The sequence below is a fragment of the Lutra lutra genome, chromosome 9, assembly GCF_902655055.1.
Source record: "Lutra lutra chromosome 9, mLutLut1.2, whole genome shotgun sequence".
Lineage (NCBI taxonomy): Eukaryota > Metazoa > Chordata > Mammalia > Carnivora > Mustelidae > Lutra > Lutra lutra.
In genome coordinates, this window is record NC_062286.1 from 20,522,419 (window position 1) to 20,547,679 (window position 25,261).

The 25,261-nt window shown below is 38.7% G+C and overlaps 1 protein-coding gene across 1 annotated transcript in view; it reads left to right on the forward strand.

Moving 5' to 3' along the window:
• The window catches only part of RAB10 (RAB10, member RAS oncogene family), a 90,071-nt gene that overhangs the window by 55,538 nt on the left and 9,272 nt on the right, over window positions 1-25,261 (forward strand). Inside the window, exons 2-3 of the mRNA XM_047744876.1 lie at window positions 3,952-4,012; window positions 20,468-20,606. Of these exons, the coding sequence (XP_047600832.1) occupies window positions 3,952-4,012; window positions 20,468-20,606 (200 nt within the window). The remainder of the gene's footprint in view (window positions 1-3,951; window positions 4,013-20,467; window positions 20,607-25,261) is intronic.

Here is a 25,261-nt window from a genome sequence, read left to right on the forward strand (position 1 = left end):
ATCACGACCTGAGCCGAAGGCAGAAGCCTTAACCCACTGAGCCACCCAGGTGCCCCAAATAAATAAAATCTTAAAAACAAAAACATTATCTTACTGTATTCTAGTGTGCTGTTGAAGAGTACAAGTTCAGAGTTGTCACTTTTGATTTTTTATATGACCTAGTTTCTGTAAGCTTTTATAATATCTTTATTCCTGGTGTCTTAAAATGTCATGGTGCTACAACTTGGTATAGACCTTATTTTATTCATTATGCTAGGCGTTTGGTAAGTTGGTATAAAATAATATTCCTTTGGTTCTGTTAAGTTTTCTTGCACAGTTTTTTTTACAGTTTTAATTTAAATTCTGGTTAGTTAGCATGCAGTGTAATACTAGTTTCAGTTGTACAATGTAGTGCTTTAACACTTCCATACACCAGGTGCTCATCGCAAGTGCACTCCTTACTCCCCATCACCTGTTTAACCCATCCCCCCACCCACCTCCTTCCTGGTAACCATCGGGTAGTGCTCTGTAGTTAAGTTTTGTTTCTTGGTTTGCCTCTGTCTGTCCTTTTATTTTTTCCCTTTGCTCATTTGTTTTGTTTCTTAAATTCCACATATGAGTGAAAGCATATGGTATTTACTTTGTTTGACCAACTTGTTTGGCTTAACATAATAATACTGTCTAGCTCCATCCATGTGGTTGTAAGATTTCATTCTTTTTTATGGCCAAGAAATATTCCAGTGTGTGGTGTCTTTATCTTCTTTTTCTTCTTCTTCGTCTTCTTCTTCTTTTTTTTTTTTTTTTTTAAAGAATATACTTATTTATAAGAGAGCGTAAGAGTAAGTGGTTGTGAAGGCCAGAGATTGAGGGAGCAGTAGGGCTTAGTCCTAGGAACCTGGGATCAGGATCTGAGCCAAAGGAGATGTTTAACTCACTGAGCCATCCAGGTACTGTCTTTATCTTCTTTTTTTTTCCTCCCAAAGATTTTACTTATTTATTTGACAGAGAGAAGGAGAGACAGTGAGAGAGGGAACACAAGCAGGTGGTGGTGGGGAGAGGGAGAAGCAGACCTGATTCAAGGCTTGATCCCTGGGATCATGACCTGAGCTGAAGACAGATGCTCAACGACTGACTGGGCCACTTAGGTGCCCCTGTCTTCTTTATCCATTCATGAATCAGTGGGCACTTGGGCTGTTTCCACAATTTGGCTATTGTAGTTAATGATGCTGTAAACATTGGGGTGCAGTTTTCGTTTGAATTAGTGTTTTTGTATTTTTTGGGTAAATACCTAGAAGTGCAGTTGCTGGATTGTAGGGCAGTTCTTTAACTTTTTGAGGAACCTCCAAATTAGGCTGAGCGGCTGCACCAGTTTACATTCCCACCCACAGTGTAAGAGGGTTCTCCCTTCTCCACATCCTAGCCAACACCTGTTTTTTCTCGTGTTACTGATTCTGACATGTGTATGTCAGAATGTTAGCCATTCTGACATGTGTAAAGTGATCATTTCGTTGTAGTTTCAATTTGTGTTTCCCTGATGGTAGGTGATGTTGAGCATCTTTTCATGTGTCTCTTGGCCATCTCTGTATCTTCTTGGAAAAATGTCTGTTCGTGTCTTCCGCCCATTTTTATTTTTTATTATTTTTTTTAAAAGATTTTTATTTATTTATTTGACAGAGATCACAAGTAGGCAGAGAAGCAGGCAGAGAGAGGAGGAAGCAGGCTCCCTGCTGAGCAGAGAGCCCAATGTGGGGCTTGATCCCAGGACCCTGGGATCATGACCTGAGCCGAAGGCAGAGGCTTTAACCCACTGAGCCACCCAGGCGCCCCTTTCTGCCCATTTTTAAATTGGATTATTAGTTTTTTGGGGTGTTGAGCTTTAAAAGTTCTTTATTTTATTTTTATTTGTTTTATTTAGGATACTAACCCTTTATCAGATATGTCATTTGCAGATATCTTCTCCTTTTCTGTAGGTTGCCTTTTAGTTTTATTATTTCTCTTGCTGTGAGGATTTCTTTTACAGTTTTTAAATTATTATTTTCTAGATATCATTTTCTCTGTCCTTTCTTGAACTTGTTAGTTAGATGTCAGACTTCCCGGTTTGAACTTTTTTTTAAAATAGATTTTATTTATTTATTTGACAGAGATCACAAGCAGGCAGAGAGAGAGGAGGGAACAAGCTCCCCGCGGAGCGGAGTGCCCGATGTGGGGCTCAATCCCAGGACCCCGGGATCATGACCTGAGCCGAAGGCAGAGGCCTTAACCCACTGAGCCACTCAGGCATCCCCCGGTTTGAACTTCTAATGTGTCATATATCACATAAATTCCATTCTTCGTTATTTTGCTATATTTTCTGGGAGATCTCAATTTTCTCTTACAGTCTTTCTGTTGAATATATTGATACCCCCCTCCTCCTTTTTCTAATTTCCAAGAGTTTTCTGGTTTAGGCTAATTTTCCTTACTCCCTTTCTCTCTCTTTTCCCCCGTCTTGTTCTGAGAAGATAAAAGGAGCTGTGTATATGGGGAATTTGAAACCATGAAATTAGGGAAAATCACCAAGGGAATGAGTAGAGATAGAAAAGTTCACTCCAGTTTTTAGTAAAGATCAGAGAGATAAGGAGAAGCCAGTAATGAAGATAGAAGAATAAATGGCTGAGGTAGACAGTGGGAGTTTTTGTGCAGAAAAGAATGAAGAACTGCTTTAATCACTGCTAATTAGTTTGAGGATAGACAACATTGATTGAGGGAGAAACTCAAGGAGTCTAGGATGGATGTAGGTGGCTTAAAACAGCCTAAAATGTAAATTTTCCAGTTGTACCTAGTTTCTGTCTCAAAAGGTGGGAGCTTTCAGAGCATGTCCTAATTTCACCTCTTGTCAGGGAAGTTTTCTGGAATAGTATTGGTTGTCAGGTTTGTCATTAAGATGAATTAACAAGTTGTACGCTTAATTGGAATGGTTAGTTTTGTTCAGAATTGGTCTTGACAACTAGGTCACTGTAGGACAGTTTTTTTAGTAATTCCTAGAGAAACAAAACTATGGGCTGTAGATAAAGTCTGAGGTTTATAAATGCCAGGCACAAGACCCTTTTCTCTTTTTAATTTGGGTATGGGGAACTCAACCCAAGCTGAAGATTTTGGTTGGTTAGGGAGCAGACAGAGCTGGGCAATCCACAATACTTCCACTTCATGTCTTTGGAAGCTCTGTGTTATTAGATGAATAAACATTTAGTCTTTTTATGCCTTCTGAATGAATTCACCCTTTTATCATCACGAAATGACTCTCTTGGGTGCCTGGGTGGCTCAGTTAAGTGTCTGCCTTTGGTTTGGGTCATGATTCCAGGGTCCAGAAATCAAGTTCTGCGTCGTGCTCCTTCTCCTCCTCCCCCTTTCGAGTGCGTGGGAGCGCGGGCTCTCTCTCTTTCTCACTTGTTCTCGCTCTCAAATAAATAAAATCTTTAAAAAAAAAAGAAAAGAAAAGAAAAGAAAAAGAAATAACCCTCTTTTATCCCTGGTAGTAGTCTTTTACTTTGCAAGCTAGTAAAGGCTATATATTTTTCCTACTAGGAAACATATTTTTATTCTTTTGCATTAAAATGTTGGCTACTCTGGGGGCGCCGGACTGGCTCAGTTGGTGGAGCATGCGACTCTTGATCATGGGGTCATGAGTTCAAGCTCATTGCGTGTGGAGCCTACTTAAAAAAAAGATTTAGATATTTTAAAGTTTACCTTTTCATTTCTTAATTGTAAAAACTCTTCCTATATAGCTGTTTCTTCTGCCATGTTGGATCTTCTATTACTCAAGTTTGAAATTGGATAATTTGCTCAGAATGTGCTTAGTTAGTGACTAACAAGAACCAAAAAAACACAAATACCCAGATTTTAAAAGTGTGTTTTTATGTTCACTCCATTTAATTTTAGGAGAGCTAAGTTCAAAGCCATAGATACAATTTACCTTTTTTTTTTTCTGTGTTGTAGGAATAGACTTTAAGATCAAAACAGTTGAATTGCAAGGGAAGAAGATCAAGCTACAGATATGGTAAGTGATGCTGATTTACCAGCTTTATATAATAGATTGTCAAGTTCCTGAAGGTTTGGCAGTGAACTCTTTGCTTGTCACCTGTTTAGATTCTGTGAGACTCTTTTGTAAAGCCAGCAGTCAGGTCACCTTCTTTCAGTGAAGAGAAAAAATTATGGACATGGAGCTTCTGATGGCATCAGGAGCACCTGATGGCTCGGTTGGTGGAACATGTGACTCTTGGTCTTGGGGTTGTGATTTCGAGCCCCATGTTGGGTGGGGAGATTACTTTAAAAATAAATAAATAATAGTTCATGAGATCTGAGTGTTTTACCTTTTCTGCTTATTCCAAGAACTTGAGCAAGTTATATAACACTGTGAGGCTGTTGTATCTTCATATGTAAAATAAAGATAATACCACTTATCTCAAAAGATTGTTCTAAGGATTACATGAAATAATCTGTGTAGAGCCTTTAGTACCATACTTTGCTCACACTCAATATCAAAAAGTAGTTTCTTTGAGAGTCTTAAGCTAAAATACTTGTTTCCTTTAATATGTTTATAACTTTTTATGGGCATTATTTTTATTAGTTTGTATAGGATTTGTCCCATAGAAATAAAATGAAATTCTTTCAATTCGTATTCAAGTATGAATCATAGACTTTAAAATTAGAATAGTAGTATTTGGTAGTAAATATTAAGTGTTTTACATATATATATATTAACCTATTAAATACTCAGAATGACCCTGTGAGATATGTTATTCCTGTTTTTTAACAGCCTTGTTGAGGTATAACTGACACATAATAACTGTACATATTTCAGGTATACAGTTTGATGAGTTTGTGAAACCATCACCACAGTCAAGATAATGAGCATATCCATCCTTGAAGTCTCTTTGTAATCTCTCCTTCCTTCTTTCCTGTTTCTGGGCCCCAAGCATCCATTCTGCTTTCTGTCACTGGAGACCAGTTTCCATTTTCTAGTACTGTATATAAATACAATCATGTAGTGTCTTCTTTTGTCTTTTTTTCAGGGGAGGGGGTCTGGCTTCTTTCAGTGTAATTATTTTTTAAAATGATCACCGATTTCTGTGTGTATCAGTAAGTTCATTGCTTTTTATTGCTGGGTAGTATTCCATTGTTAATATACATCACACCCAGGGGCGCCTGGGTGGCTCAGTGAGTTAAGCTTCTGCGTTCTGCTTCGGTCATGATCCCGGGGTCTTGGGATCGAGCCCCGAATCAGGCTCTCTGCTCGGCAGGGAGCCTGCTTTCCCCTCTGTCTCTGCCTCCCTCTTTGCCTACTTGTGATCTCTATCTGTCAAATAAATAAATAAAATCTTAAAAAAAAAAAAAAAGATATCTCACACCTCGGTTATTCACCGTAAATCCTTGCTATGAATCTTTGTGTAGGTGTGTATTTTCCGAAATGGATTCATTTTGAAATAACTAAGATCTTCAACATGTAGATGGTAGAGCAGGGATGCATTAAATGCTCAGATTGTAGAGTTGAGAGTAACACTGTTAATTATTATACTGCTTCCTATAAATAGTACAGTTTGATCGTTGATTTTGCTGCTCTTTCCAGTCCTGTCCTTTCTTTATTACCAGTCAATAATTGTGCTAAGTTTGAATTCATTGTTATCTTGGGTTTCACTGTAAAAGGACTTGCCGTAGAATGGTTATGAGAATGAGTGGTACGTGTAAAGCACTAAGAGCAGTGTCTGATACGTGATTAATGTTTAATAATAAATCACAACTGTTACTATTTGGCTATCTCCCAGCAAGAGGCTAGAACCCTAAGAGTAATAACATTTTATTTTAGGTTATGAGCAGAGGTGGAAGTTAGCAAAGGGGATTGTAGAGGACAGTTAGAGAATTAAGAGAGAACAATGGGGACACCTGGGTGGCTCAGTAGTTAGGTGTCTGGCTTCAGCTCAGATCAGGATCCCAGGGTTCTGGGGCCCCACATCACGTTCCCTGCTCTGTGAGCCTGCTCCTCCCTCTCCCTCTGCCTGCTGCTTCCCCTGCTGTGCTCTCTTTTCCTCTGTCAAATAAATAAATAAAATCTTAAAAAGAAAAAAAAAGTGGAGAGAACAATATCCCAGAATCCAAAGATAGTTTCAGAAAGTTAGGTATTCTCATTGAAAGGGAGCTGCTAATAATAATAATAATTTATATTATTAATATATTGTTATTTTAGAGAGTGCATGTGAACAGAGGGTTGGGGAGGGGCAGAGGGAGAATCTTTTTTTCTTTGTTAATATTATATATATATATATATATATTATTATATATATATATATATATATTTTTTTTTTTTTTTTTTTTTTTTTTTATTTACTTGAGAGAGGGAGAGCGCAAGCAGGGCCTGGGAGGAGGGTCAGAGGGAGAGGGAGAAGAAGACCTGCCCACTGAGCAGGGAGCCCAACACAGGGCTTGATCTCCAGGATCCTGGGATCATGACCTGACACTTAACCCGTGGAACCACCCAGGAACTCTGAGAGAGAGAGAATCTTAAGCAGGCTCTATGCCCAGTGCAGAGCCCAACATGGGCTGTAATCTCACAACCCTGGAATTATGACATGAGCTGAAACCAGGAGTTGGGTGCTTGACTGACTGAGCCACCCAGGTGCCAAAGGGAGCTAAGAATTAGATGAGTAGGATATGTTTAACCAGAATGTCATTGAGGTATGATCTTTATAACATCTTTAAAATTTAATACAAATTTAAATAAAATGTAGACATTTTAAAGTATTTCCTACATTTAATGATTCCCTTTGAAACACAGTCCACTTGATGATCTTTGGTTTTTCCTTACTTTAACTGGGAAATAACTGAGCAAATGAACTGTACCTCATATTCTGCTTCATTATAATTAAAGCTGATCTCAAGGGAATGGATGTCAATTATTTATTCTGAATTTCAACCAGCACTCCCCCCTGCCCTTTTTTAGCTCCATGCCTTAATCCAGGGTTGGCCCTCCAAGTTAGTCTATGTTCCAAGCCCCTCTTAGGCTCTGCCATACTGATTGGCTTTTCTCTCAACTGCATCCCCCTGTGCACACTTTAAACCAATAATGTTCAAGCTTTTTGATGGTAAGAGACAACATTTTACATTGTGACTCCGTGAATCAGTATACAGGTACATTTATATGTGAGTGTATACAACAGAAATAAAAGCGCAAAAAACTTTTTTAAGATACATTTTTCTTTATATTAGCACGTAAAACATTTGCCCTACTAAATTTGTCCTGTTCTTCCACAAACTCCCCCTCCTCCCTTTTTAGAGAGGAATAGAGGGACAGAGGGAGGGGGAGAGAGAAAATCTTAAGCAGGCTCCATGCCCAGTGCGTGAGCAGGACCAGGGGCTTGATCTCACAACGCTGAGATCGTGACCTGAGCCAAAATCAAGAGTCATGGACACTTAACCCACTGAGCCACCCAGGTGCCCCACAGACTTTCCCTTTTATTTCTTGTCCTGTGGCTTTAAGTATTTTTCTCCTCTCATTTTAGTTTCTGTAGCTTCTGGAAGTAAACAGTAATAACTAACACTTGTTTTTGAAAAAGGGAGCCTTCCTAGAAGATGTTCTTTTGCAACAGTAAGTCCTCCAGTATGGCCTTCAAGATTAATCTAGAAAAGATTTCTGCTGTACCTATAAATCTCAAGTATAGCACAGGAATGGTAAAATTTCCAATTTAGAATTGTTTGATTTTTAAACATTAATATAACCTCTTTTGGGTAAAAACACTTTAGAAGGAAAATTTCATATATAAAACTGCTTTTAATTTGAAATATCCATTTTCCTATAAAGATTAGGAATGAGATGTGAAAATTAGTGATTGATAGTTTTTATGAGGTTAGCATTGTGCCAGCTGATTTTCTTTCTTTGCTTTTCAAAGTTCGCATGCTTAAAATCCAGGGAGAAGGAAACCATGTAGCTCCAAGTTAATACATATAAAACATGCCACAATAATTGAAAAAGGCTTTTAGCATTGAAAAACCCGTTACTCATACTCAAAATGCTATCCTTACTCAACATTAGATGTTTTGCTTCCAATTGTTACTAAAGCAGTGATTTTTTTTTTTTAAATCTGTCTCTAGTTTGAATGAATATATTCAGATTTTTGTTTCAGCATGAAAAATTCCATTCTGTGATTGGATATTGAAAAGTGTCTGCTAAAGATCTGTGTTACTTTTCTTTACTTGAATGATCTTCATTTCTTGTCTTTTTTCCAAGGGTCTTGTAGGCTATTTGTTGCAGAAAGGTGGAGACAGGTCTCACCCTGGCCAGTGCACATGTGTGTAGGCCGAAAATTAACTCGTTGGGCTGATAGAGAAGCAGCTATGGCTTTTTAAATCCCAGATCTCTAGAAGTTTCCATCACAGTATCTGTCTACATTTTCCATAGTGTTGTGGGTCCTGCCAGGAAAAAAGCCATAGTGAGTTACTTCAAGTTTGCCTTTTTTTGTGTTTTGTTTTGTTTTTAAGGGAGGGGGTCAGAAATGTTTGTTACTGTTGGCATCTGTATCTTGTACCAGAGCAATTTTTTTTTTTAAGAGATTTTATTTATTTGAGAGAGCATGAGCAAGAGAGCATAAGCGGGGGTGAATCAGACTCCCCACTGAGCAGGGAACCTGACGTGGGGCTGGATCCCAGGACCCTGGGATCATGACCTGAACCAAAGGTAGCCGCTTAACCACCTGTGCTACCCAGGCACCCCAACCAGCAGCAACTTTAACATCAGCACAGTCAACCAGAAATCAACAATGTCACATTGTGGAGGAATTAACCATTTACCTACGTAAGGTGTGAAATTCTTGGGAAGTCATCTTTGATTCTTCCCGTTCCCTTGATCCCAACGTCCTCTTTGGTAATCCCTGTTGATTGAATCTTACCTGTCTAGAATCCATATATAATTTGCTCTCTCCTTTGTTGCCCACCTCCTGCCCCCCAGTCCAAGCCACCAGTACTGCTTCTTTGAGCCCTGCAGTAGGTAGGCTCTTAATATCCTAACAGGTCCTTATTTCCCCTTTTGCCTTCTTCCTTTTTGCCTTTTCCCACATAATAGCCAGAGTAATCTTTTTTCAAATATAAATCAAGTATAGATCGTGGTTGTCATTCCGTCCCCATTTATAACCATTTGAATTTCTTTGCATTTTAAATTAAAGTCCAAATTCCAAATCCAGATTCCTTACCTGAGTTAACAGAGTGGCCTCAGCCTCATCTTGTGGGCTTTTGTGCAGCTGATCTTTCAATTCCATGAACATGGTCTGCTCTTTTCCAATTTGGGACCTCTGTACACGCTCCGTAGACCTCCCTCAAAAACCCCTACCCACCACCCTCACCCCCAGCAGTGACTAGCCTGAACATTCTGAAGTACCACTTCATTCCAGAAACTTCCTGTTTCACCAGAAATAAAATTTGAAAATGTCAGGTTGTGGCTTCTGACCTCCTCTCTCGCCAGTTTTGCTCCAATGATTGTGGCCATTTTCTCTCCCTTGAGCATGCCAAGAATGTTCCCATCTCAGGGCCTTTGTACTGCAGCTGTTACTCTGCTTGGGATGCTTTTCATCAGGTCTTTGTCCTGCTGCCTTCTCATTCAGATCTTAATTCCGCATTATCATCTGAGGGAGGCCTTGCACGATTTCAAGTTAAAGCAGCCTAGTCCTTCAGGCACTGTCACATTTATCCTGGTTGATCTTTATCATAATATTTTTTAGTTTCTAAAGTTACCATATTTTGGGGGTGCCTAGGTGACTCGGTTGAGCGTCCAACTCTTTTTTTTTTTTTTAAAGATTTTATCTTATTTTTTAATTTATTTGACAGAGAGATCACAAGCAGGCAGAGAGGCAGGCAAAGAGAGAGGAGGAAGCAGGCTCCCCGCTGAGCAGAGAGCCCGATGCGGGGCTCGATCCCAGGACCCTGAGATCATGACCTGAGCCGAAGGCAGCGGCTTAACCCACTGAGCCACCCAGGCGCCCGAGCGTCCAACTCTTGATTTCTGCTCAGTTCGTGATCTCAGGGTTGTGGGATTGAGCTCCACATCAGGCTCCCTGCTCAGGGGGGTCTGCTTCTCTCCCAGTGCCCCTCCCCTTGCTCACACACATGCTCTTTCTATCTCTTTTAAATAAATACACTTAAAAAAAATAAAGTTAACCATATATATTTTTTAAAAGTGCCCATTATTCCTCCCCTTCTTAGGCTGGGGATCCTATCTGTCTGATATATGGTTATTATAATGACCATCTAGAAAGAACCTGGCACGTACAGACGCTTAGTAAATATTTGTTGGTTAAATGACCTTGTTTGGTTGATTTCTGTTCATATTTCTTACCATAGGTTTCAGCGACCTCCCTGAATATCCTATCTAGATTGTCTTCCCTTCCCCTTATCCCATTCTTCATCACTCCATACTGTTTCCCTTGTTAGCCTTGATCACAGTTTGGGATTATGTATTTGCTTATTTGCTTGTTCCTTTCCCCACCGGAATATAAGCTCTGCAAGAGTGGGTTTCAGGCTCTTTTTTTTTTTTTTTTTTAAAGATAAACATAGCTAAATGACATTTTGAACTAGAGAAGTTGCATATCTACAAGGAAATCAAGGTCTTGTTAAAATAAAATTCAGTGTGGGGCACCTGGCTGGCTCAGTTGGTGGAGTGTGACTGTTGATCTCCAGGTTGTAAGTTCGAGCCCCATGTTGGATGTAGAGATTACTTTAAAATAAAATCTTTTTTTTTTTTTTAAAGATTATTTATTTATTTATTTGTCAGAGAGAGTGCGCGAGCGAGCAAGCACAGGCAAGACCCAATGGCAGGCAGAGGCAGAGAGAGAAGCAGGCTTCCTGCTGAGCAAGGAGCCCGACGTGGGACTGGATCCCAGGACCCTGGGATCACGACCCGAGCCAAAGGCAGCCGCTTAACCAACTGAGCCACCCAGGTGTCCCTAAAATAAAATCTTTAAAACAAGACAAAAAACCACCTCAGTGTGAAATTTGACGCCCTAATTTATAAAGGAGTAAGAAACTTCATTATGTTACAAAAACACAAAGGTGCAAAATTTGGGATCTCTACTTTGCAGAGCAGATTGATGCTGTCTCTGGACTGTTCTAGTGCTATCAGTGCCCAGACTAAAAATAACATCATAATAGCAGCCAGAGCACACAGCTTCCTTGACCCTGCATGTGGGACTAACAAGGAAATAAGATATTTTCGTTCCTAGGAACATATCGCTCCTTTTATAATATGTCAGTGGGGAAAAAAAAAGAGGATTTCACAAAATTCTCTTTGCTGTGTGTCTATTATTTTATGTAAGGAAAGTTCTTTTGCCACTGGGTTGTAATTTCAGAAACCTTTAATAGTAGTCTGAGAAGGAAAAAAAATACAAGAAAGGAAAACCGAGTTGAGTGATTTTTTTTTTTTTAAAGATTTTTTATTTATTTATTTGACAGAGAGATCACAAGTAGAGAGGCAGGCAGAGAGAGAGAGAGAGGGAAGCAGGCTCCCCGCTGAGCAGAGAGCCCGATGTGGGACTCGATCCCAGGACCCTGAGATCATGACCTGAGCCGAAGGCAGCAGCTTAACCCACTGAGCCACCCAGGCGCCCCGGAGTTGAGTGATTTATACCGGCTTTATTACCGGCTTAAAACCAGTATTATGGTACATAGAAATATATTGTGAGTACGTACAGTGTTTAATTGCTCTTCAGATACTTAATACCTGGTTTTGCTCATTGGGGTTAACCCTTTGTCATTAATCTTGGGTGTATGTGTGCATGCAAACCTAAAAATAATTTGGGCAGTGAATAAGCAGCTGTGGCTATTTTTAGCCCTGGGCAAAGGATCATCAATTAGCTTAGAGATATTGAGCAACAACTTCTGTTTCTGGTTCCAAATAAATGGTTGATGGTCTTAACAATTGGTAGGGGCTGATACAAGTATCTACGCAGGACTCAGGAAAAGGGTAATTTGAGATCAAGGAGTGGAGGGAGCCAGGTCACCTTGTAGGGTGGAGACAGTCCTGTTGGAAGGTGTAAATGTATGACATGTGTAAATGAAAATAGGATGTAGAAAGCCTTTTAAAAACTTAGCAGGGAAAGCATATAAAAAGAAGGAAGGTAGTTGGGTGTAAGAGATTTTGGAAGATGGAGGAGACCAAAAGAACAGATGGAGTAGAACGTCATGGATCAAAACAGGAACTTAACTCTGAATCTGAGTAGTGATTACCTTCCTTTCAGAGGGGCCATTGCCATTAATCTTTCAGTATCTTTTATATTGACATTTCATATCTAACCAGTATTATAAAACCTAAGTGCTGTTGATTTGGTTTTAACTGAGTAGTTTCTTCTGCAGTGTTACTGTTTGTTGATAGAGAATTTAGTCATAGATTTGACACTGAAATGGGGATGTAATTTGCTAATTTTGTAATGTGAATGAATGGGGAGAAAGGAAGCATATCTTTTTATTAAAAAAAATTCTTTTTAAGATTTTTACTTGTTTGACAGAGAGAAAGCACAAGCAGGGGGAGCGGCAGGGAGAGGGAGAAGCAGGCTCTCCACAAAGCAGGATGCTGTACTCGATCCCAGAACCCTGGGATCATGACCTGAACCAAATGCAGAGGCTTAACCGTCTAAGCCACCCAGGCGCCCCGAAGAAAACATATCATAGCTAGACAGTGTTGGGGGTGGTTGCACATAGTGAAGTGCTGTGGAAGATCTCTTTAAATTGTTATTGAAAATGACAAAAAATGAAGTAGAAGTTTTGTGTGCCTCCTACACTATAACCAGTAGGCATTTCTGTCTTGAGTAAATACATTTCCATCCTGGATTTTAGCTAGGAAACTTTAACCCCTCTCTAAGGGTATAGAATTATTAGTTGATTTATACTTTTTACCAATTCAGAAAAGAACTAAAGTATTTCTACTGTGATGAGGCAAAATTTTTGTTGTTCTTTCATGAATTCATAAATTACACGTGCTTACAAGTATCTTGTGACTAAATAAAGACTAATAAAAGATAAAACAAGAATTTGGAATTGAGAATGGAGGATATAAATATAATATCTCTGAAGGACAACTTATGTGCTATGCTTAATTTGTAAAACTTACCTAGAAATTTCTTTGGGGGTCAAGGTACAAAAAGAACCAAGAAGGAGGTCTACCTAAATAGATTACATTATTCTTTTCAGAAATAATGTAAAGAATGGGGGAGAAAATATATCATAACAAATATAGAATAGATATTCATAAGGCTCATTCTTTTGATTAAAAAAAAAAATTATTTGTGTGAGAGAGGGAATACAAGTAGGGGGAGCAGGAGAGGAAGAATCAGGCTTCCCGCTGAGCAGGGAGCCAGATGTGGGGCTTGATCCCAGGACCCTGGAATCATGACCTGAGCCGAAGGCAGAGGCTTAATGACTGAGCCACCCAGGTGCCCCTCTTCTTGTGATTTTCAATAAATTAACTTATTAAAGTTAATGATGATAAAAATTCTGGTCTAAGAATGTAAATAAGTATACAGATAGAAATATGTGTGTGTAGCCTTTAGTGATCTAACTTATCTTAAGGATACAACCTGGAAGAACTGATAGCATGTCTCTTAGATAGTTTTTCTTTTCTTTTCTTTTCTTTTCTTTTCTTTTTCTTAAAGATTTTATTTCTTTATTTGACAGAGAGAAAGACTTCGAGAGAGGAAACACAAGCAGGAAGAGTGGGAGAGGAGAAGCAGGCTTCCTGCTGAGCAGGGAGCCCGAAATAGGGCTTGATCCCAGGACCGTGGGATCGTGACCTGAGCGGAAGGCAGATGCTTAACCACTGAGCCAGGCAAGGGTCCCATAGATGGTTTTTCCTAAATGACAGTTCTGGGGGCTCCTGGGTGGCTCAGTGGGTTAAGCCTCTGCCTTCAGCTCAGGTCATGGTCTCAGGGTCCTGGGATGGAGCCCTGCATCAGGCTCTCTGCTCAGCAGGGAGCCTGCTTCTCCCCAGCCCCCCACCTGCCTCTCTGCCTACTTGTGATCTCTCTGTCAAATAAATAAATAAGAAAATCTTTAAAAAAAAAAAAAAAAGAAAAGAAAAAAATGACAGTTCTGGTGGCAGTTTTTTGGTATTGTATTACCTCCTAACTCTTCTTCTCCACACCCATTTTCAACACAGTCAATAGAATGATTCTTTTTAAGCCCAGGTTAAGTTACTTCTTTTTGTAAAACCCTTTAGTAGATTTCTCATCTTACTCAGAAGGAAAGCTGAAGTCCTGTTGACCTCCTTATTATTCCTCAACCATGGGTCAGGACCTTTACATTAGTTCTTCCCTCTTCTTGGAACATTGTTGTTACTCCCAAGTACTTCCTTATTGCCTTCACCTTCTCACTGAGGCCTTCCCTCACCACTCTGTTTAAAATTTTACTTGTTTGCACAGTCCCCTACATCAGCCCCTAGTCTCTTTACTTTTTGTGTTCTTGGTTCTTTTCACCCTCTGAAGATTCATAGTTCTAGAAATTATAATTTTTTTTGTTGTTGTCTTATCCCTAGTAGGATATAAAACTTCGTTAAGGCAGGAGGTTTTTTGTTTTGGGTTTTTTTTTTTTTTTCTGTTTACAGCTTTCTCTCTGGTGCCTAGAATAGTGTCTAGCATGTACTATTGGTTCAATAAATTCTTACAGAATGAATAAATAGGATTCTACATTATTGTAAAGGGCAGATCCGTGTACTTTGAGATGAGACGGGCAAGTGACAAGGCTGAAGTTCTCTTACAAAAGTTGAAAAATCCAACCAGATCATCTTTTAACTTGGCTAAATAAAAAAATCATTTTATTTTACATTTATTTGGATATAGGCTTCAGGCAAAGCCAGGGATTTCCTTGTGAAACAGCTTTGAGTACAGCTTAAACACCAGCAGGTACTACTAACTTGAAAGAGTATCTGCAGAGATGGTTTTGACTTAGGACATCTTGAAAACACAAATTTTGAATCTCAAAATGACATTATTGCATCTTTGCATTTTTATACTACAGATTGCTTTGAGCTTATTTATAACACACGCAAATAAATTATGGAATTTTACTTTAGTTATTTCTTCTAGCTGTGAATGAAGAAGATTCAGAGAGGTTACATACCTTTAAGGTCACCCACCCGGAAGGATTGGAATCTGAGGATAAACTTGGATCTGACTCCAAACCCATGTTCTGTATTTTTTCTTGTATAATGCCTAGCACAGTATTTGAATTGATGGACAGATGGATAGAGGGCAGATATATGAACATGGTGATTGTACAGCAGGATTGAATGTAGGGAATATTGATGTATTGGTAGTTCTGTTATTTCTGGCTACATATATATTTAGGCATAGAAGCCTTTTTTTTTTTTTTTTAAGATTTTATTTATTTATTTCTTAGAGAGCGAGCAAGCATGCACAAGCAGGCAGAGTGGCAGGCAGAGGCTGAGAGAGAAGCAGGCTCCCTGCTGAGCAAGGAGCCCGATGCAGGACTCCATCCTAGGACCCTGGGATCATGACCTGAGCCAAAGGCAGCGCGGCTTAACCAACTGAGCCTACCCAGGTGTCCCAGAAGCATTGTTTTTAAAATGTGTTTTTAAGGGTCATTTAACTGAATTGAGGCTCCTTGCTATATAAAATAATATAGAATCTGCAAGGTAATATTCTGAAATACTGACTTATTAGCATTTGAATGCTTATTAGACTTGTAGATAAAATGGGTTCTGATATAAACAAGACAGATCTCTGATGGAACTTTAATTTTGGAGGACATGGGAGATAAACAGTAAATAAATCTATAGTAAGTATTATACAGAGAAGTTAAGTAGGGATATGGAACGGAGAGAGACTGGATGACTATTTAAATTGGGTGGTCAGAGAAGTCTTCATTGTTAAGGTGATGGTTAAAACGTGAACATGAGGAGCCAGTCATGTACAGGCAGGCTGTGGCAACAGCTAGTGCAGAGGCTGTCAAGTGAAAACAAATTTGCAAATTTGGGGACATTAAAAAAAAAAAAAAAGTGACTCTAGTTGTTAGGGAAAGGAATGCCTCAAAGTTTGGGGGGCTGGAGAACAAGTCCTGTAACATTTGTAAACTTCAAGGTAAGGATTTTGGAATTGGTTCTGGTTATAATGAATTGGAAATTTTGTTTCTTGTTTTTTTTTTAAGCCTAGTAATCTCTGTTTTGTGGTGAGATCTAATTCATATACTGTAATTCAGCCATTTAAAGTATAAAGCTAGTTTTTTAGTGTATTTACAGGGTATATATATTTACCATCATCATAATTTTTGAACATGTTTATATTCCCAAAAAGAAACTGCATACTCTTTTTTTTTTGAGACCGTACTCTAGCAGCCCCTCTCCGTCCTGACCAAACACCTTAGCCATGGCAGCCGCTAATATACTTTGTGCCTATGTAGATTTTCCTATTCTGGACATTTCATATAAATGGAATCATACATTATTTGATCTTTTGTGTCTGATTTCTCTCACTTAATGTTATCAGGGCTCACCCAGGTTGTTGCAGATATCAGCACTTGATTCTGTTTTATTGCTGAATAATATTCTATTATTATTCTATTATTCTATTATTCTCTGTGACTATACCACATTTTATTTATCCATCCATCAGTTGATGGGCATTTAGGTGGTTTCTACTTTTTGGCTATTGTGAATAATGTTGTTATGAGCATTCATGTATGAATCTCTGTACTGGGCATATGTTTTAATTTCTCTTGGTTATACACCAAGAAGTAGAATTGCAGGATCATATGGTAGCTGTATGTTTAACATTTTGAGGAACTGCCAGACTATTTCCACAGTGGCAGCATCAGTTTACATTTATACCAACTGTGTGTGAAGGTTCCAATTTCTCTACATCCTACGGTGTATGAAGTGATTTTGACTTACAGTTCCCTAATGACTAATGATGTTGAGCATCCTTCTTATATTTTCTTCTAAGAGTTTCATAGTTTTGACTCTTATATTCCAGCCTTAGATCTGTTTTGAATTAATTTTTATTTATTTCTATGGTATGAGGGTAGGGGTCCAGCTTCATCATTTGCATGGAGATAACCAGTTGTTTTAGCACTATTTGTTAGAAAAAAACCTACTCTTTCCCCATTGAAGCTATTGGAAGGTTTAGGCAGAAGATGTTATGATCAGACACATATTTAAAGAACACCACTCTGGCTACTGTGTAGAGAATGTCATCTCCTATATATCTGAATGTTAGAATGCCAGCCAAAGTTACTGAAAATGACCAGTCATTGCCATAGAACTAAGAGCAGAAACATGAGGTTTCAGAAAATCCATGAGAATAAAATGTTTCAAGAAGAGAAAGTGGTCAATTTTATGTCATCCTGATGAATGATTAAAATATATAAAAAGGAACTAAATCCTGGAGTTAGGTAGACCCTTTGAAGAAGAGCAGTCTTGGTAGAATAGTAGTAGCAGTAGTCAGATTAGAATTGGTTGAGAAATGAATTTGGGAAGACAGAAATTAGAGAACTCTTTAAAGAAGTTTGCTGGGGAGATTTTATTGTAGATACAGACAAGCTGGTTTTAAACTTTATATGGAGGGTTGCATGAGTAGCTCAGCTGGTTAGACATCTGACTCTTGATCTCAGCTCGGGTCTTGATCTGAGGAGTTCAAGCGCCACATTGGGCTCCACAGCGGGCATGGAGCCTACATAAAAACAGTAATAATGGGGTGCCTGGGTGGCTCAGTGGGTTAAGCCGCTGCCTTCGGCTCGGGTCATGATCTCAGGGTCCTGGGATCGAGTCCCACATCGGGCTCTCTGCTCAGCAAGAAGCCTGCTTCCCTCTCTCTCTCTCTCTGCCTGCCTCTCCATCTACTTGTGATCTCTCTCTGTCAAATAAATAAATAAAATCTTTGAAAAAAAAAAACAGTAATAACAACTTATATGCAAAGGCTACATAGCTTAAAAAAAAAAAAAACCTGACAAAAATAAGTGGGAGGAATCTCTCTGGTTTTAAGACTTTATTTAGCTATAGTAATCAACACAGTATGGTTTTGGGGGAGACATAGACACATAGATCATTGGAACAGAAAGAAAAACCCAGAATTAGATTGGGTTATGGTTGATTAATTTTTGTCAAAGGTGGAAAAGCAACTCAACGAAGAAAGGGTATTTCCTCAACATTTTCAACAAATGGTACTAGAGTAGTTGGACTTCCATAAGTAAAAACAGGAACCTCTCCTTAAAATTCACACCCTGTACAAAAATTAACTCAAAATATATCATCAGTTCGTTTGTTTATTCGTTCATTCATTCATCCCTTATTTTTTAAAGATTTTATTTATTTATTTGACAGAGAGAAAGCACAAGCTGGGGGAGTGGCAGGCAGAGGGAGAGGGAGAAGCAGGCTTCTAGCTGAGCAAGGAGCCTGGTGTGGGGCTTGATCCCAGAACCCTGGGATCATGACCTGAGCCAAAGGCAGATGGTTGACCAACTGAGCCACCCAGGTGCCTGTATCATCAGTTTAAATATAAAATGTAAAATCATAGACTGTCAGAAGAAAATATAGAAAATAGGACCTCAGACTAGGTGAAGAGTTCTTAGATACAACACTAGAACTGTAATCCATAAAAGATTCTTGAAAAAAATCAGTAAATTGGATTTCAGTATTTAAAACTCTTACTCTACAGAAGACCCTGTCAAGAGAATTAAAAAACTAGGTACAAAATTCTCAACATACAGTGTTTAAAAAAAAAAAAAAAAAAAAAGATGGCAAACAATCCAGTTAGAAAATGGACAGAAGACAAGAGCTGCCATTTCACCAGAGAGGATATATGAATGGCAGATAATTATATGAAAAAATGTTCATCATCATTAGCCTTAGAGAAATACAAATTTAAATGATGATGAAGTATCACTACATGCCTTATTTATTAGATTAAAATAAAAAATAGTGACAATACCAAATGCTAATGAATGCAGAGAAAACAAATCTGTTACATTGCTAGTTGGAATGTAAAGTGGAACAGCAGCTCTAGAAAAGTTTCCTTGTTTCTTATAAATATAAACATACCATATGGGTCGCAGTAAGATTCCTGGATATTCATCCAGAAGAAATGAAAACTTATGTACACACAGGAACTTGTACATAAATATTCATAGCAACTTTATTTGTGATGGCCAAAAACTGGAAACAATCCAGTCTCCTTCCACAGGTGAGTGAATAAACAGATTGTGGTATGTCCATACAATGGAATACTATTCAGCAATAAAATGGACCAGACTAGTATTAGGTTCAACAACTTGGATGGATCTCAGGAAATCATGGTGAAAAAAGTGAAAGATGACCATTTCAAAAGGTTGTATATAACATGATTCCATTATATAGCATTCTGAAAATGACAAAATCATAGATGTGGAGAACAGATTATTGGCCAGGGTATAGGGACTAAAGGAGATGAAGTTTTCTATCGTGTTTGTGGTGGTGATTACACAGGCCTGTACATCTGATAAGATTGCAGAGAACTACATACATGTGTGCGTGTGCACACACACACACATATGAATGTACGTTTAAAAAAAAAAGTAGACTTTAAGTAAGGTCTTCGATTTACCAATGTAAATTTCCTGGTTTTGCTTTTGTAAGATGGTGTAAGATGTTACCATTGGGGAGAACTGGGTGAAGGATAGAAAGACTTTGTACTATTTTTGTAGCTTCCTGTGAGGCTATAATTATTTTAAGATAAAGTTTTTAAAAAAGAAATTTTGCTGGGGAGGGGAACAGAGAAATGGTTTGTTAGTTGGAGGGGTATAGTGTTGAGAATGGTTTTTTTTTTGTTTTGTTTTGTTTTAATTTTGCTCTTTTAGAATAGGGGATACTAAAACATGTATGTATCCTGATGAGAATGATTCATAAAAGGAAGAAATTAGTGATGCAAACAAGGGGGAAATTACAGGAGCAAAATCTATATCTTAGATCTTTGGCATGAAGGAATTAAAAAATACTATTTATATATTTCCATCTTGTTACCTAAAAATGAGGTTATCTTTACAACATTTTGTAAGTGATCTAAAGGTAAATGTAGCTGTACTTAATCCTTTAATGTTCTAAACATTCCGCAGGCTTTTGTGTTCTGTTATGGAACTAGATCACTGAATAAAATGAATTTTAAGAGTTTTTATCACACTTGCTGGTGTTCATTCTAAAATAACTTCCAAGACTTTTCTGTGTCATTTTTCTGTGGTTTTCCCTTCCAGATTTTCACCCACTATAGGTAGTCATGAATTTCCTTTGACTAAAAAAAGTTACACACATATATATATTCTTACGAATAAACCATAATTATTTACCATTTAAGAACTAAATGGGTGATGGTACTGTTTTGCTTTGTAGCGTATAGTGGATTTAATGTTAATCTTACCAAACCATTCGACTGTTTTGCCCTTCCTTTATCTAGAATGTCATAACATCAAAATGCTCAATATAAATTATTGCTGTTTATTTCAGGGATACGGCAGGCCAGGAACGATTTCATACCATCACAACCTCCTACTACAGAGGAGCAATGGGTATCATGCTAGTATATGACATCACCAATGGTAAAAGTTTTGAAAACATCAGCAAATGGCTTAGAAACATAGATGAGGTAAGACTAGAAATTGTATAAACTCTTTATAAAGACACATTTTTGAGTTAATAATTCTAAATTATGTTTAGGATATAATGTACTATCATTTTTACAATGTTATTTCTACTTCTTAAAGGTTAATGTTAATCTGCCTTTCTCTTAAATATTTGGGTAAGTCTATCTAGATCCCCATCCAAGGCAATTACTAACTTACCCAAAAACTTTATACATCCATCTTTTAAAGATGGCCCCATGTAGAAGCTACCAGTGGTTTTACACACCTCTCTCTAATCGAATTCTTTCTCAATGAATTTTTATTGAATGAATAAGTTACTAAATTTTTCAGTAGTAATTTAAAACAACAGATACGTTACATCACTTCTAGACATTTTGAAAGATACAGAGTAGTAATGTGGTAAAAACCTAACGAAAATAGTGCCGTATCATTGCCTGAGAAGATGTCCGTTTTTATAAGGTAAAATATGTGTCAAAGCCGGTCTTTTTCTGTTCTGCAGTGTAGGTGGCTTCTTGTTGAAATTATTTTTCATGTCTTATTGCAGCCTTCTGGGCTTTGATTTCCTTAAGACTAACTCCTTAAAGTACTTTTGGCTAGAAGACCAAGTATTAGATGCAAGATAATGATATCTCAGTGGTAGCAGTCTTGACAACTTATTACTGACTTTTCCATCACTGCAATAAATCTTGAAAGAGAAGCCTGTTAATATTTAATAATCAGTTAATAATACACAGATTTTTTAAAACAAGGCGCCATTTTGGATTTTCTTAGCCTTTATTTTATGATTCAGCTAAGTAGCACATATTGTAGGAGCAACTGATAGACTGTGCATTGTTGTTTCAACAACAGCAGTTTTCCAAATTCTATCACATGAACTGGATGTCCTGCAATTCAGTCCTATTCTGATGCTAACTGCCCAACCTTAGTGTCAGACTCTCCAAGTTTAAGGACTGCCCTTCCTTCAGATGTTAAGTCCTGGGTCCCCTCAGTTACCTTCATTTCTCTCTGACTTGGCTACAAATTTGAGGGGGTCCCAGGGCCCCCAGGACTTTCAGGTTCAGTAGTTGGCTATAATGACTCCTAGAACTCAGGAAAGTGTTTTATTTACATTTATAATTTTATTATAAAGGATGCAGGATCAGCTAAATGGAAGAGATATGTACAGGGAAGGTATGGGGGTTGGGGAGCACAGAGCTTCCATGCCATCTCTAGACATATCACCCTCTGGGCATTTTGATATGTTTACCAACCTGGAAGAGGTCCCCTAACTTCATTGTTTCAAAGTTTTGATTTCAGGTTTTACTGCATAGGTATGGCTAGTTAAATCATGGCCTCTGGTGATTTAACTTCATCTCTAGCCCTCTTCACCTCATGGGAGGTAGGGGAGTGGCTGAAAGTTCCAAATCTTTTTTCATTTTTTATTTGAGGTGGGGTAGAGAGAGAGAGAGAGAGCAAGAGAAGCAGGCCTCTGGCTGAGCAGGAAGCCTGATGTTGGGCTTGATCCCAGGACCTGGAGATCATGACTTGAGCCAAAGGCAGACCCCTTAACAATCTGAGCTACCCAGGTGCCCCTTGAAAGTTCCAATTCTTTAATCACATGTTTGGCTCTTCTAGTGACCGATTTCCATTGTGAAACTCTGTAGGCCACCACTCTGCCCAAGTTCTTCATTAGCATAAACTTAGGTAGAAAGGGCTCTGTTATGAACAACAAAAGACAGTCTTTCACTCAGGAAAATTAGGAGTACTGTGCCAGGGCACCAAGGCCAAATTCATTCTTTATTTCTGTTACAGCCTTATGCACATCATAGGTGGGTGGCTTTAGTTTCCCAACATGAGAATTAAGATACATAAAACTCAGCCACTAAAAAGAAAATATGTGGGGTGCCTGGGTGGCTCAGTGGGTTAAGCATCTGCCTTCGGCTCAGGTCATGATCTCGGTCCTGGGATCAAGCCCCGCATCTGGCTCTTTTCTCAGTGGGGAGCCTGCTTCCCCCACGCTTCTCTGCCTGCCTCTCTGCCTACTTGTGATCTGTCAAATAAATAAATAAAATCTTAAAAAAAAAAAAAAAAGAAAATATGTTTTTCTGACATACAAGAGATTGGTGTTGCCTAATTTTCACTTTGTTTTAGAAGTTAAAGCTTGAACAAAACTGAAAAAAAGCCAGATTAATCCAGCAACATTTTAAAAGGATTATATATTGTTGATCAAGAGGAATTTACCTAGGAATGCACGGTAGTTCAATATAAGAAATTAATCAGTGTAATACACCATCTTTTAATTTTTTTTTTTTAAGATTTTATTTATTTATTTGAGAGAGGGAGAATGACCCAAGTGGGGAGGGGCAGGGGGAAAGGAAGAAGCAGACTCCTTGCTGGGCGGGGAGCTTGAGTCGGGGCTGGATCCCAGGCTGTGGAGATCACAACCAGAGTGAAAGGCAGACACTTAACCAACTGAGCCACCCAGGCATCCCTGTAATACATGTTTTTTTTTTTTTTTAAAGATTTTATTTATTTATTTGACAGATAGAGATTGCAAGTAGGCAGAGAGGCAGGCAGAGAGAGAGGAGGAAGCAGGCTCCCTGCTGAGCAGAGAGCCCGATGTGGGGCTCGATCCCAGAACCCTGGGATCATGACCTGAGCTGAAGGCAGAGGCTTTAACCCACCGAGCCACCCAGGCGCCCTACATGGTTTGTTTTTAATTGAAGATTTTATTTATTAATTTGACAGAGAGTGTGTACATAAGCACAAGCAGGCAGAGGAAGAAGGAGAAGCAGACTCCCTGCTGAGCAGGAAGCCCGACTTGGGGCTCCATCCCAGGATGCTGGGATCGTGACCTAAGCTGAAGGTAGACACTTAACCAACTGAGCCGCCCAGGCACCCTGTGTAATACACCATCTTGATAAAAGACAGAAACTATATGATCTTGCCATCAGACACAGAAAAAATTTTGACAAACCCAACACCCTTTCATGGTAAAAACACTTAGCAAACTAGAAATAGAACATCCTTAGCCTAGCAAAGGACATCTGTGAAAATTCTACAGCTAACAGCATACCTGTCTCTGTGATCAAGAAAATGAGAAGTATGCCATTACTGTTCAGAATTGTAGTGGAAGTTCTAGCCAGGGCATTTAGGCAAAGAAAAGGGGGAAACCCAGATTGGGAGGGAAAACTATATTTGTAAGTAGTGAGATTTTGTATATAGAAAATCCTAAGGAGTGGTTCCTGGGTGGTTCGGTCGATTAAACATCTGCCTGTGGTTTAGGTCATGATCATGGGGTCCTGGGATCAAGCCCCACATTGGGCGGCTTCCAGCTTGGAGGGAGCCTACTTTCCCCTGCCCCACCCCCTGCTTGTGCTCTTTGCCCCACCCCTCAATAAAATCTTTCTTTTAAGATCTTTATTTATTAGCACAAGTAGGGGGAGTAGCATGCAGAGAGAGGAGGAGAAGCACATTCTCCACTGAGTAGGGACCCCAATCCCAGGCTTGATCCCAGGACTCTGGGATCATGACCTGAGCTGAAGACAGATGCTAAACTGACTAAGCCACCCAGGCACCCTGTCAAAGAAATAAAATCTTAAAAAAAGAGAGAGAGAGAGAGAAAATCCTAGGGAACATACACGAAAAAATAAAACTGTTAGAACGGATGAACAAGTTCAGTAAACTTGGAGGATACAAGATAAATACACAGAAATCACTTGTATTTCTATACACTAGCAGCAAATAATCAAAAAATGAAATTAAGAAAAAGTTCCAGGGGCGCCTGGGCGGCTCGGTCATTAAGCAGCTGCCTTCAGCTCAAGTCATGATCCCATTATCCTGGGATCGAGCCCTGCATCAGGCTCCTTGCTCAGCGGGAAGCCTGCTTCTCCCTCTCCCACTCCCCCTGCTTGTGTTCCCTCTCTTGCTGTCTCTCTGTCAAATAAACAAAATCTTTAAAAAAAATTTTATATATATATATAGTTCCATTTACAGTAGCATCAAAAAGAAGAAAAACTAGTTAAAAAAAATTTAGCCAGAGACATTCAAAACTTACATATTGATAACCACAAAATGTCAAAAGAAATTAAAGATCCATGTAATTGAAAAGACACCCCATGTTTATTAATTGAAGTTTTTATATTCTTAAAATGGCAGCATTAGCCAAAGTGATCTGCAGTTTCAGTATAATCCTATTAAAATCCCAGCTGCTGGCTTGGGGCATGGGGGGGTGGTGGCTGGGAGAAATTGACAGGCTGATCTTAAAATTCATATGGAGGTGCAGGCATGGGACCCAGAATAGTCAAACAGGCTTTGATATGAGGAATGACTTTTAAGCTGAGATCTGAAGAAATGAGTGAGTAAAAGATACTCAGAAAAGGATAGGGCTAGTGGAAAGAATGTAATCGATTCAAATTTAAGACAAATCTCAAAATACTTTGTTCTCTAGAGAACTTAACTACCTTGGCTTAGAGACATTCAGGGAAGGGAGTGTTGGGCCAAAGATGGATGATTTGCGGGTATTTTTCTTATTCCAGGGATTGGTTGTCTTTTCACTCTGATAGTGACCTTTGACACATAAAAGTTTTTTAATTTTGATGAAGTATAATTTGCCTTTTTTTCTTTTGTTGCCTGTACTTTTATTATCATATCCAAGATACTGTTGCCAAATCCGATG